This window comes from Chlamydotis macqueenii, chromosome 2 (assembly GCF_036417535.1).
Source record: "Chlamydotis macqueenii isolate bChlMac1 chromosome 2, bChlMac1.mat, whole genome shotgun sequence".
Classification (NCBI taxonomy): Eukaryota; Metazoa; Chordata; class Aves; order Otidiformes; family Otididae; genus Chlamydotis; species Chlamydotis macqueenii.
In genome coordinates this window covers 44015194-44029203 of record NC_141557.1, presented here as the reverse complement: position 1 = coordinate 44029203, position 14010 = coordinate 44015194, and the positions used below count along the sequence as shown (strand labels likewise).

The 14010-nt window shown below is 39.0% G+C and overlaps 1 protein-coding gene across 1 annotated transcript in view; it reads left to right on the top strand.

Annotated features, from left to right (window-relative positions):
* Positions 1–75: 75 nt before the first annotated feature.
* The window catches only part of DYNC1LI1 (dynein cytoplasmic 1 light intermediate chain 1), a 26300-nt gene continuing 12365 nt past the window's right edge, over positions 76–14010 (top strand). Inside the window, exons 1-4 of the mRNA XM_086742753.1 lie at positions 76–303; positions 644–717; positions 11877–11993; positions 13667–13897. Of these exons, the coding sequence (XP_086598879.1) occupies positions 137–303; positions 644–717; positions 11877–11993; positions 13667–13897 (589 nt within the window). The 5' untranslated portion in view covers positions 76–136. The remainder of the gene's footprint in view (positions 304–643; positions 718–11876; positions 11994–13666; positions 13898–14010) is intronic.

The following is a 14010-nucleotide window of genomic DNA, read 5'->3' as shown; positions in this document are numbered from 1 at the left end:
GGGACCCCAACGGCGACTTCCCGCCCCTAGGCCCCGCCCCCCGACCTCCCAACATCCGGGTTCCTGTCAGCCGCCGCGGCGCCGCCGCCCGCTCCGTGTCTCAGGGAGGCGGCAGGGTAGGGAGGAGGCAGCGAAGATGGCGGCGGCGGTAGGGAGAGCCGGTTCCTTCGGCTCCTCTTCGTCCGGGCTCGGTTCGGCTGCCGGTTTTTCTTCTTCTTCCCCTCCGTCCGCCGCTGCGGCCACGACCAACAACAACGCGGAGCTGCGGGCAGGCGGCGATGAGGACGATGGGCAGAACCTCTGGTAACCGCCCGCCCCGCCCCGCGGCCGGGGACCGGGGCGCGCGCTGGCCGTTACCGCCCTCGCAGCGACTCTTTGCCCTGCGGGGGGAGGCGGCGGCGGGTGGGGGGGGGGGAGGGCAGGGCTGGCTAATCCCCCCCCCTACCGCGGCGCTCAGTGCCTCTTAGTGAGCTGAGGAGGGGCTCCTTCCCTTGGCGGTGCCAACTCCTGCCCTGCCTCCGTCTCCCACGCCTTCCCCCCCCCAGCCCTCTCCGGGAGGTGGCGAGAGTTGGGGGTCGGGAGGATGCGAGGACCCCCCCTTTCCGCCTCCCCCCTCCTAAGCGTTGTCGTCTCTCCGCGCCAGGTCCTGCATCCTCAGCGAGGTGTCCACACGCTCCCGCTCTAAGCTGCCTTCGGGGAAGAACGTCCTCCTCCTGGGTGAGAAAAGCATCCTGATCCCCTGCCCTTCCTTCCCTGCCGCCCACAGGCGTGCTCCTGAACCCTCCCCGGGCCTCTGGAGCGTCTCTTCTTTAGTGTTCGAAGGAGGTGGGGGGGTCTGATGGTGGCGAGGTGCTGGCTTAACCCTCCCACTTCTTCACTTACATGTTTTTGCTTCATTTTGGATAGCCAGTATCCAGAGATGCTTTAGATATCCCCCTCATCGTAGGTACCTCGCCATAATACCCTTACTGTCCTCCTCCCACCCTAGGTCCTTAGGTAGAGATGGTTTAAAAGGGTGGTTTTTATTGTCTTTCTCCTCAGTGAGTATTGACTTCACGGTGTGTGTCGGTCTTTCAGCCTTTTCCGAAACCCCCCTCCTTCGTGCAACCAGTGCCGCTTGCTGGTCCTTGCGGTGTGTCATCCAACCACAAAAATTGCTTCCGTGGCCCGCACAGTATCAATGACGGCTGCTGCCTCTTGGCCGGAGGGCGGGGTAGGCCGTATGGGCGTGTTGGTTGCGTCCTGCCCACATGCACCGAGCTTGTCAGCAGCAATATCATCAGCAAGTTGTGCAGTGGCATCGGTTACTGCTGCTGGCTTTCATTGTGTTTTGTTATCTCCACCCAGTGCGCTAGTCCAGCCTTGTGCTTGGCAAGGATTAGGAGTTACAGAATGGGACTTTGATAGGGGCATAATGAGAGACCCAGCTATTACTCAGTGTTGAGGAAAAGAAGAAAAACGATATGTCAAGCAAAATTAAAAACTTCAGGGGGGAAGGGGAAAAATGGATGCTGTCAAATGTGTGTATATTTTTGTGCATTTTTTTTGGCTCAAAGACTACTAACTATTATTGCCAGTAGATATTTTAATGAATCCCAGTGGATGGATTTGTTAATTTGTGCTTCTTCCCTTCTTTGCCAAGCTCCCTGTCCCAAGAAAGAACTGTGTGTATTTGGAAACATGGTTAAACATGGTTAAAACCCAGTAAAGATATTAATGTAGACTCTGTGCACCTTATGATTCTATGTTGTCTTGTGGTTTGTATTCTCTTGAGGTTTTTCAAGTTAAGTTTTTTTCCATAATCCTAAAGCAATCACTGTGATCCTTTTCTTCCTGTCTTGATGAGTGGTAGCTTAAAACGGACTACGAAGGGGAAAATTGTGCAAGGATGATGGGATGGTCTAATGAACCTGTTACAGGACTTACTACCCTTTAATTTGTTGCCTCTTACGTTATGTAATTAAGTAGGCTATTGAGATTGGAAGTTCTATTGATGTTAAAGAAAGGAAAGATTTCATAATGATTGACAGCTTTTTATGTGATACTTTGAAACTAAATTGGATTACTATCCTTGTTGAAGTTGGAAGATTCTTCTTCAAGCTGTGATCCTTGCCAAGATTACACTCTTGTTTTTTCTCTCTCGTCATAGTCAGGCAATCCTTAGTACTCAATAACTGGAGACTGTACTTCCCTCAGAACTAGAGAGGGCACCGTAAAATGTTTCCAAATGCTCATTTAGTTTGTGATGTTTAACCTGTTGTATAGAAATTTTCTTTTTACTCGTTTATGTAGAGCTTTACAGAATGATGTAATGCAACACTTTTTTTTTTCTTTGACACATTTTTTAAAAAAGACGTGCAGATTTGTAGAAGAAATTTTAGTTCCTTCTTAGGAATTGTGTTTTCTAGAAGGAAAACCAAGGAAAAAAAGTCCAGGGAAAAAAAGTTTGACACATATTTAGGAAAAAGAGCATTGCACCTGAGGATATATCAGTAAGGGCCATGGCCATGTTCTTTCTGAGAATACCTAATCCATGTATTACACTTTGCTGTCCACTAGCAAGGCATGATGCTGCTCCTGAAGCACACTGGCATAGGAAAAGGGGAGGTCTTATGTATTCTGTATTGGACAGATTCAGTATGTGAAGTTCTGTCTCTTCAGGTTCTTGAGCTGTGTTGTTTGTAATTTCTCTGTAATCTCACCTTTCTCTATTTTTAATCTTTGTTCCTTTAAATAGTTTTGTACTAGGTTTTGTTGTCATAGCAAGAAGTGATCTGTATTAACTATTTTAGTTTCATCACTCTTTAAATATTTTGAAGCAGGAGTTGTAAAGCTGACCAGGATCTTGATGGTTTTCACTCATTTTGTGGTAGGCAAATATTGCTGTACAAACACTACATCGGTCAAAACTTCCTAGCTGAAACATGATATATAACGACAAATTAATGCTTATTTTCAGAACAAACTGCATTAAAAAAAAAAAAAACAACAAACCCTTAGCCTCCTTTCTACTCTCCCATGCCTCCCCCCAAAGAAACTCACAAAGAAAAACCCACCACTTAGTGTTCTTTTGTTTGCTAGGACAAGTCTTCTAATTTGCCTGCAGCATTTATATTTTTCAAACACTGTATGTACTTGTATGCCTAGTTGGTCTGGGAACCTGGCTATGTCTGGCATGCTAATTCTGTTATTTCAGTATTTACTTTTGGCTACGTTAACATCACATTTTTAAGAACCTGGAAAGCAGTTCAAGATGTCACAGAAATAACTGAAGGAAACTGGAATGCCAAATGTTAATCTCTACATATGGCACATGGTTTTGTGAAGTAAGGCTAATATATAATATTAGTAATTCTCTGATCAAATCGGAAAAAAAAAATATATTAACTTACAGTTTTACTTCAAAATTGTTTCACTTACAGACATTTGTTCAATAACTGTTTTTCTGTGAAAACTTTAACTTTGATTGGTGCCACACGTAGCATAAAAACATTTTTCTGTTTTTGTTATAAACAAATAATAAAAATGCAAGCTTTCCTGAACGTTTCTGTAAGGCAAGTATGCTATGATTCTTAGGCAATTCTGCCATAATGAGCATAACTACCTCATTTAGCAAACTATACCAGCAGAAAACATAAGATGTCTCTGCTTTCTTAAGGAAATTGAGTGCTCTCAGTGACATTTCTAGATGCTTTTTGCAGATAGCCAAAGGAGTGGTTTTGTTGTTGCTTTTTTTTTTTTTCTTTCCCCTCCTGAACTGTCACTTCTGCTTACCATATAATAAAAAGGTAGCTGATCAGAGGAGATTGATGCTTTTTGTTGAGTGTGATGAGAAAGCTAATGCTTATAATTGGGAACTGTCATGTTTGTTCACTTCCTGCTATAATTGTATCTGGAACCAGCAAGTGGAATAGAGAGAGCAGCTAAAAAGTCACCATTGCAGGTTATGGATGGAATCCATAGTGTTATAGAATGTGTGAAGGCTTGAATTCACAGACCCAAACTAATCATTTATCCAATAAACTGCAGCATTCAAGCAGTTAGGTTCAAAGTCATTCCAGGATGCACAAGAAAACAGGCTCCCAGCTTGCAAGTGAACTGAATAGCTGCTTTCTATCTCGTTTTGTATGTCATACATTCCTTGGCCTCTGAAGCACAGTGGATTCTTTGCCTGCAGTTTTAATGATGTCAGACCATCCAGTGAAACATGTACACCTGACTCCAAGTGTCTGTATTGCACACTTAAAGCTTTGACTGAATCACTAGCACTTTGGTTTTCTTCATGTGTTTTACCCCATTTGGTGATAAAGGCTTTGAGTTTAGTGGGCAGTGAGTGTTCAGCTGCCTTGTGTCCACATTTTCTCTTTACCCCAGACATCTCACTTTTCAGGGCCAGGCCTGTGTGTTTGAATCTTTGAGCTCTGCCCCTTTCCAGTGGGAGTCAGGATGCTTGAGAAGTTTACACTGTCTGCAGCTAATTTACAGGTACACTTTTCTGCATACCATGTATTGGAAATGGCTGTTATTGTAGAAAATGGTACATTTTGAAGAGCAGTTTTAGCTTGCTACTTTCTTTTAGTGGACACATGGAATATAGTGAACTTCAGAATTAAGTTCTGATACAGCAAATTGTCATGACAGTATATAAAATCAATCTAAAATATGCTTACTTAAATTTGTACTCAACACTATAAAATTACTTTTCCACTTTATTTTTTCCTGTTCAAATAGCTGAAAGTTTTGCTGTGATCATTTCATTGTTACAGCTGATGAAATACTGCTTGTTGATACTGTCCATACTGTTCATCTCAAATGTTCCTTAATTCTCTAGTACTGCAGAAGTTAGATGGTAGTACTGCAGATAGCTTTTTTTTCCTCCTCTTCTTGCAACTTCTTCATCTTCTACAGGCAATGAAATCCAAATGTAGTCAAGTTTTGTTTCAATCAGCAGAGTTATACTTCTAAAGTGTCTGATGTTTTGATGGGGCATTGACCTAGGTAAAATTCTAATGGCTTGTTTTGCAGTTACGTTTTTTTTAGATGTAGGACTTCTTCATAGAGTCCTTTCTGCTGTAATACCTTTCCAAAAAGCCAGAATTACATGGATGCTATGTAGCAAAACTTAGTAGAACACCATGGGAAGTTCTGAAACTCTTGAAGTGCATTTATTTTAATTTGTCTCTGCTTTGCCAGAGGTGCTGCTGATTACTGTATCTGTCTCTGAAGTAGTTCTGAAGGTGAGGAACAGTGAAAGGAATTTTGCTTCTGTGTTCTCCAGGCAGGTTAGTAGCAGGAGTACCAATGTCCCTTTGATAGTAACACAGAATTATTCTATTTTGGTAGTGAACCTGGGTAAAACACACTAGATTAATTACTGCTGTGTTAAAGGAGAAGGTTTGTGTTAGCGATATATGCTGTTCATGTTCACTATAGAATTCTCTGCAGTATTTGGTTTTCTCTGATTGTGGGTTTCTCCAACCATAAGTAAGACTGTTACTACTGTGCCTGTTGCCACAGTCAGGCCATGTATTCTTCTGGTGCAGGACTTGACGAAAGGCATGCTAGAACAGTTGTCTACAATCTGCTTTCTATCATGTTGTAATGCAGAAGTGTAATTAAGGTGGTCCTCAGAAAAGTTGTTAATTTTTCAGTGCCACAAAGATACCAAATAAAGCATATGTGAGGGGAAAGATTTATCTGGTGGAGTAAAACAGAGGAGTTTTTTGTCCAATGAGTAAATTATAGTTTAGTGGCAAGTTATTTGAAAACTCAGTTTGACCTACTTATTATGAACTTCCATGTTGTTTTGAGGGATTCTAGAGAAGGATCTCATCATCATAATTAATTTTGTTCTTCAGTTCTCTGAGAGCAAACTAAATTTGGCTTACTCTGATTATTTTGGTCTTGTTCTGCAAAAGGCATTCAGTTAGTATAATGTGTGTAAACAAGTCTCTTTCACTAATATGAGGCTGTGGAAAAGGCAGTTATTAGCTTATGAGAAGTGTTTTATCTTGAAAATAGCTATAGTACACGTGTTTGGTTCTAGTAGGAAGAAGACTGTTACGTCCCCGTTCCACTGTATTAGGATTCAGACATTCCGCATGGTGTGGAATAGAGATCACTCTGTGATTCTGGGAAGGCATCTTGCCCGTTCGCTAAGTCAGGTTTGGGTTTGATGACTTTGTTCTATCATATTTAAGTGAGGTGAGTTTTTTATTAAAATAAATATTCAATATTTCATGTTAGAAATATTAGATGTTGTGAATTGTTCTACTTAGCAGCTGTCTTTGTTTTGTAAAAAGTATAAAGCTAGTTCCCCAAAACATGCCTTTTTGGGGGTGGAAGGGGTTAATTAGAACCGTTGTCTATAGTTTTGCTTGGCCTTGCTTGAACATATTTTTTAGAGATGAGTTGTATAATTCCCATATCAAGCTGAATTTTAATTGATGGTTTTAAAAAGCAAACAAACAAACTCCATCAAGGAACCAGGAGGATTATAGATTACACAAAATTAAGTGCATCCATGGCTTTTCAAAGAGCTGATGAAAAAAAGTCAGAGCCTGGGATGGAAGGTGGGCAGACCAACAATACTGATGATACAAAAGAAACATTCAGCTATGGCTTCTTTGCCGTGCCATATTTTAAACACTTTACACTAGAGAAACAATTTAAATAAAAAGTAAAACTTCATGTCTGTCCTGGAGATAACACATTGATTGCTCTTCCATGTATAGACTTCTGTGAGAAGAAATAAATGTCTTGTTTTAAGACAAGTGAAAATCTCCTTCTGTTTTCATTTTCTAAATGGAAAGAAATATGGAAATAGCATGAGTAGCAAATATTATTAATTTTAAAATGTTTAATTGAAAGTTTAGAGAAGGTCTGTAATAGAGACCCTAAGTTCTCTCTAATTGGATAGTTTATTGTTGAACAGTTTAAGTAGCAGTTCATAGATAAGTGCCTGCTTGCCTGCATTCACAGAAGGCAATTCATTCACCTCATTGCCCATCCTTCCCATCTATGGGTGATCGTTCTGCTAAATTCTGCCTTGTAGCAGAACATTTAGTGATACTCCATTTTCTGCTCAGTAAACATACTTTTTGCCTGGAGTGGTGAGAAAGGAGGAGGCTGGGCAGAGTTTTGTATTATGGCTTCCTGTATCTTTGAGGGCAGCAACAAGAAGGATGTCGTCAAACTGTTTTGTAGGCAGAGAAGCTTTGATGAGCACAACCCCAAACCTGAGCTCATCAGAGAAGTGAAGTGTAGCGGTGTAGGGATAAAAATGAAACAGCTTTTGTTTAGTTGAGTATAAGACTTCCCATTTTGTTAACAAGATGGTGAAATACTGTGTGTAAGCAGATTGGTTTGGCTTTGTTTCAAATGCTTCCTAGCCTGACTTTTCTGCAAAATTAAATCTGTTGTCCCTCTTGTGTTCAGCTTTGGTGTATAGCATTGCTTCCTAGAAGCATCGCTTCTGTTTCCTCACTGTAGTATTAATGTGGAAGTGCAGCTTGATATAATGGAGAATTTTAGTTCTTCAGGATTTACTCTGGCAAAGGAGGACCTTTTATGTTACTTGCAAAAGAAGGATGCAAAATCTTAAATTTGCAACAATCTACTTGATTTTATTCTACCTTGCAATTCTATATCGAGAATTGTGTGTCAGAAATGTTTTGCTCTGTGAGGTTACATATGGAAGTCAGTTGTGAATTTGATTATCACACAGTTAGAAATGAAGAAGCAGCTAAAGGATTTTCCATCTTAATGTACTGGAGAGAAGAGGAGGATGATGACTGTTTTTGAAGGTGCATGAGACTCTGTTTTATATATTGCTTCAGTAGCACTTAAAAAAAATAATTCTGTCTCATAATATTAAAACGCAATGATCTTTTGAGTCTGAGGAATATGAAATTTCCCTTTTGTCTGAAACTAAGCAACATTACTTCTTCATATACTTTAGAGATATCCAGACACAACAACAAAAAAGATAAATATGCTTAAATACCTTAGAGTTTGTAATTTCAGATGCCATATAGTGTGTATGTATATGTATTCTTATTGATAAATTTTATTTTTAAAGCGTATATACTTTTATATATGTTCCTGGTAGTACTTAATGCTAATTCCATTACTGTGCTATGCATTATCCATCAAACGTAAAACAGCTGATATACTTTAATTTCCTCATTAATATTCCCCCCTCCTCTGGTGGAAAGAAGCTTCAATACATACTAAAGGCATTACAATAAAAAGTTTGAGTTTTGGGAAGTCTTAAAAGTTAGCATTGCATGTACTTAGTTATTACAGATCTCATTAGCAAATTAATTCCATTCATTAATGGATTTTTAGATAAGCACTGGTTTAAGATTTATTTGTATTTTGATGTTCTTGCTGAAGAGTAACTACAAAGTAAAATTAAACTGCTGCTCTTTCCCAGCATAACTTGATATATTGAAAGTGTGTTGACTTCTCAGGTGTTTTATATTTAAGACTTTGGGTTGGAAAAAATAAATTAATAACAAGGATACAAATATATTTGTAGCTGTCACAATTTTAAAAAGTAGAGGTAGATGGAACCTCAGGTCTTAGCATGTTCTTGTGGCCAAGGCAGTCATCTTTTCCTAACTTCTTATGACGAATTGTGTGGGCAAAAAGGAGGAAGTTCTCATGTCATATATGATGGTCCTGATTGTACTTTCTGACAGCTTTTTTCATAGAATAGTTTGGTTTGGAAGTGACCTTTAAAGGTCATCTCGTCCAACTCCTTTGCAAGGAGCAGGGACATCTCCAGCCAGATCAGGTTGCTCAGAGCCCCGTCCAACCTGGCCTTGAATGTTTCCAGGGATGGGGCATCCACCACCTCTCTGGGCAACCTGTGCCAGTGTTCTACCTCCCTTTATTTTAAAACCATTACCCCTCATCCTATTGCAACAGGCCCTACTGAAGAGTTTCTCCCTGTCTTTCCTGCAGGCCCCCTTTAGGTACTGGAAGGAATATTTTCCATAATACTGATTCTAATTTGGCTTAAATCACTGAGCACTCTGGACTATAGTGGAATACGGCACGTTTGGCTAGGCAGCTATCTTGCACCCTTGCAAGTGAGTCATCCTATTTGTAGACTAGTTGGCTTATGCATTGCTAACTTGTTTTGGACCGCTTGTCAGTATTGCATCTAACTCTTTTCTCCACAGATCTTTTGACTTCTCTTATATAATCTGCAAACTGTACTATTCTCTTAATTTACCTGAGTAATTAATGAAAGTAGTACCAAGCCCTTCAGACTTCACTGATGCATCATTCTGGCTTTATAGTGAATGATGAGCACTGCTCTCTGCGTGCAGTAACTTGTATGATACAGTTATGTATGTCAGTGATCCACCTACCTGACTGATACTGGTGTTTTGAAATGGGTGAATATTTGCTAAGAAGAAGGCAATAGAGGATCTTCTTCATAGGACAGATTAAATTTAAGTAATTCTGTGATGAAAAACTGAAATTACTACTGTGTGTGTGTATGTCAAAAGGTAATAATGTTACATCAAATCAACTTGTCTTATGCTGTAGTGATAAAATTTCTTTCTGTGTAGGGTCTGAAGATAATTACTGGAAAACTTGATGAGGCAAAATAAAATTCCAGCTCTTATTTTGCCATAAGATATTAACTTGTCAGTATTGAACTTCAGTTAACTTCAGGCATTTGAAAATACAGGGGTGGGGAGGAAATTGCACAACACACAGCTATGATAAGTAAGGGGCTTGTGGGACATACACTTAAAGCTTGCCTGTGTTGTTTAGCATGAGCACTTTCAAACAATAAGGTTGCATAGATAATAGACTGCTTAAGTGTATCTTTTGTCATGTTTAGAACTTTCCATAACCACAGATGCTTCTTAGACTTAAGTTGCAGCCACTTTTGTAAAAAACTGGCAGATATACTTTGTAGAAGATGCTAAACTTTCCCAATACAAACGAATTGTAATCTTTATTGCCACCTATGTGAAACAAATTAGTATGCAAGAGAACTTACCTAGAGGCCAGCTGTTCTGAGAAACTAGGAAAGCTGTTAAGTGCAACCCCCTCTTAAAAAGGAATAACAAATCTTGTTTTATCTTAACCTTTTGAGCTTTCTGCTGGTGCAAATCAATTGAACCTGCCTGTTCAAAAAGGTAAAACAACAGAATGAATCATGCAGAAATTGTTGGCAAAAGTAATATCAATTTCAGCAGCATAACATGTCAGTGCAGCAGCTCGTAATAAAGATTCCCCAGTTATTTGTAGATTACAAACTTAAGAAGCTTGGGTAAGTACTTAGGTGAGGGCAGAGAAGGAATTGTAATTCATCTCTGGTGACAAAGCTTGAACTCTTCACTTCTTGGGCAGAATTTTCATTTAAAATAATACTCTCACAAGAAGAGGAAAAGGTTGGTGTATGAATAGAAAATAGCTGTGCTTTCCAATGTTTATTTAAAATTAGCTATAATTGTTTCTTAGATGCGTCTTGATTTAATATAGTTAAGGAACTAGCAAACAAACTCTTGAATATTGAAAAAGTTAACTGATACAACTTCATTTTTCACTTAACTTCTCTATACTTAACCAGATCTTAAACTTCCATTCTGGTCTTATTTTTCTCTCTTTAGGGTTTTTTTTTTGTTTTGTTTTTGTTTGTTTGTTTTGTTGTTGTTGCTGTTTAATTTTTTTTTTAAATGCCTTCTCATCCCATTGAGTAAAGTTCCCTTGGCTACTTAGCGTAAACAGTCTTATGCTTTCTGGTAGCTGAAAGTGAAATCTGAAAATAAAGCTGAACTCTAAATTTAAAAACTTCATGCAGTAATCTTAGGAACTATATGTTGAGTAAATTCAGTCATCTATCAAAGTATGATTTTTCTGCTCTTTTCTGTGGTTATATCTTTAGTTTTAAAGGGAAAACTTCATTATGTTTAGCTGTTAAAATTATTGTCCTTAAACTTTGTTATGTAGTTTTAATCCTAATTTTATAACCTGTGAGTGAGTTCCAAGAATTTTCTGTCTAACTGTTATATGCCCATCATACTGCCAAATTAGAATGGCAAAACCCTGCTTTGTATCCAAATTCATCTTGGTTACTCTTTCAAACTGGATAAACTGCACGTGGAGTTTTCCAGCTCTGGGACGTACAGTTAGAAATAGTTTTTCAAGAAGAGTCTCTGGCAATAGTTGAGGAGATTACACTGAGTTTATGTGGTTAAGGTTCACTGGTTCTCCAGCTCCCTTTGGACTGGAGAGAATAGGAGTGAATGGATCCGGATTGCAGCCTTGTCACTCTGTGTGTACCCAAATACACGTGTATTGTAAGGCAGTGGGCTTACTGTTTGTCACCTCTTGTTAAGGTTTCTTTAGACCGGTAACAGAGAAAAGATTCAAAGAAACCAACCCACAAAAGCTAAAGAAACAGATTTGCCTTACTGAGCCTGGTGTTGTGTACTGTTTGATATGTGAGAGTTCTAAATTGTATTCTTCTGATTGTAAGATAAGCTTACTGTGACATGAACTGTATTTCAGAAAGACTTTGTTACCTCTTTGGTTGCAGCTGACAGACTGAAATTGTTTGAAGTGTTTAACTACCTCTTAAGGTATCTTTTTAAAGATACATCTAAAAGCCTATTTCAGATAGGACAGTTAGGGGCATAATTGCATTTATCAATAATTAGAAATAAGATTTGAAGGTGAGCCATGCGCTTTGAACAGATGGAGGAGTTGGGCAAAGCCCGCTTATATTTCAAAACTTTTGTCAGCTCAATCACCCTGTTAGTATATGGTTTCCTTCTTGTTCCAGGTGGTTTTTAATATGTAACTGTGATTAGAGATTGAGTGGTATCTACCTTCTGTCTCTCCAGGTGAAGATGGAGCAGGTAAAACTAGCTTAATAGGAAAAATTCAAGGAATAGAGGAATACAAAAAAGGAAGAGGAATGGAGTATTTGTATTTAAATGTGCATGATGAAGATCGAGATGGTAAGTTTGTATTTCTAATAATATCTTAAACCAAGTTGAAAGCAATGGTTCAGTAGTGTGATATTTGGAGTGACAGTGGGATGTTTTTCTTTTTTTATAATTTGCAGGACTCTAGCTTAGGCCATGAGTGACTTGTATCAGGAGGAAGTTTCTCAGTGTAATTCCTTTAGTAGATACCATGAACCACCATTTAAGTGGTAGAGGAGGAGAGGAACCAGTCAAAAGAAAAGACTGAAAGGAAAAGACCAGGGAAGCAACTTTAGCTGCAGCATTCTGAATGGATGATGGGCAAAAGTGCATTCCTCAAGCCTGGAGGAAAAGGTGCCTAAGCTCTTATCTTGCATCTCAGTTATTGAGGCAAGTTGGGGGTTTTTTTTGACCATACCTTTATCTTAGTGGTATCAGAATCTCTAAGACTATGTATCATATATTGAAGGGTAGGAAAATGTGCACAATGCTAAAGGAGATTTTTAAAAACAAACAAACAAACAAAAAACCTCCAAACCATCAACTCAAAAATTTGAAGGAAGGAGAAGGTAAAGTAGGAAGATGTTTCAACTGGCTTGAGTTGGCCTATGGCTAGAAGGTAAAAAAGATGTTTAAGATCCAGACTCCAAATGCCTGCAGTTATGGAATGGATAATTGATGCTTATATATGGGGGAACAAGGGAAGGACTATGACCAGGCACTGTAGCGGTGTGATGAATCATCTAGAGGCAATATTTAGAGGGAGTGGCATGTGAATAGGGACATACTGGGAGCTGTGGGGAAAAATGGGAACTCTTGTCTATGCTGTAAGAACAAATATAGATAGAAGAACCAGAAGAACTTGGCCCCTTTTTTTCTGAAATCACTTGCTTTCCTGACTTGCATGTCCAGTTATTGGTCTCAAAGATTACTTGACCAGGAAGAGGATTGGGAGTTTGATCTAAATGTTTTCCTTAAAACTTCTGTAACAAGTATTAAAAATTTACCTGAGGGCGAAACGTAATTATATTAAACTGTCTAGTTTTGAATCACTAGCTCTTCATTACTGCAGAAGTGTCTCTGAATATTGGAATATGGTGTTTAAAAATGGTGAGGAAAAAGCAGTGGGGTGGTCTATTTGTACCGTGATTGTCATTTTGAAAATCTGAAGAATAATGTTCTTGCTGGCTAAGTCCATTTAAATAATTAAAAATTTGCAGTTCTACTCCAGTTTTCTGAAGGGTCAAGGTACAATCTGCTCTTTAAGAGCTATATAGACATATTACACTGGAGTTTTGAAGAGGAGATGGCAGTCCTTGAGAGCTAAGCAGACCGAGGACTGAGACGGGATGGCTGGATTCACCCAATTCTCCCCTTCTAATTTGCATCTTGAAGAAAATGTTTTCCCTCTCTAAAAGTATGAATATTAATTTTGGAAACGGGGAGTGCTATCTCTGGATACTTACTTTGAAGTAATGCATTTAAGATCTTCAGTTATCAGACATTAAACATCAGGGTTTGGAAGAGGAGGGGAGTGTCCACAAGCTGCAGTTTGCTGTGTTGTTATGTGTGTTCAATAGGCTGATAAAACATGTCATCTGCTTTCTTCCTTTTATTTTACGTGTCGTAAAGAAGACTTAATAGCCATTGTGTAGTAGACTGTTTCAAGTCAGTCTCATAAAAATGTGTTTTGGTTTTTTTTCTAGATCAAACAAGATGTAATGTATGGATTTTGGATGGTGACCTGTATCACAAAGGTCTTCTTAAATTTGCGATGGAGGCAAGCTCTCTAAAGGACACTCTAATTATGTTGGTAGTAGACATGTCTAGGCCTTGGACTGCACTGGATTCTTTACAAAAATGGGCAAGTGTTGTGAGAGAACATATTGACAAGTTAAAAATTCCTCCTGAAGAAATGAAAGAAATGGAACAAAAGTGTGAGTATTCTTCAAATACGTAGGAATCCATTTAAATCGAATATGGTTAATGCTTTCTGTACCATTTAATCTCTACATTGCAGTCTTTTTCATTCTTTGGGAATGTTACTTAA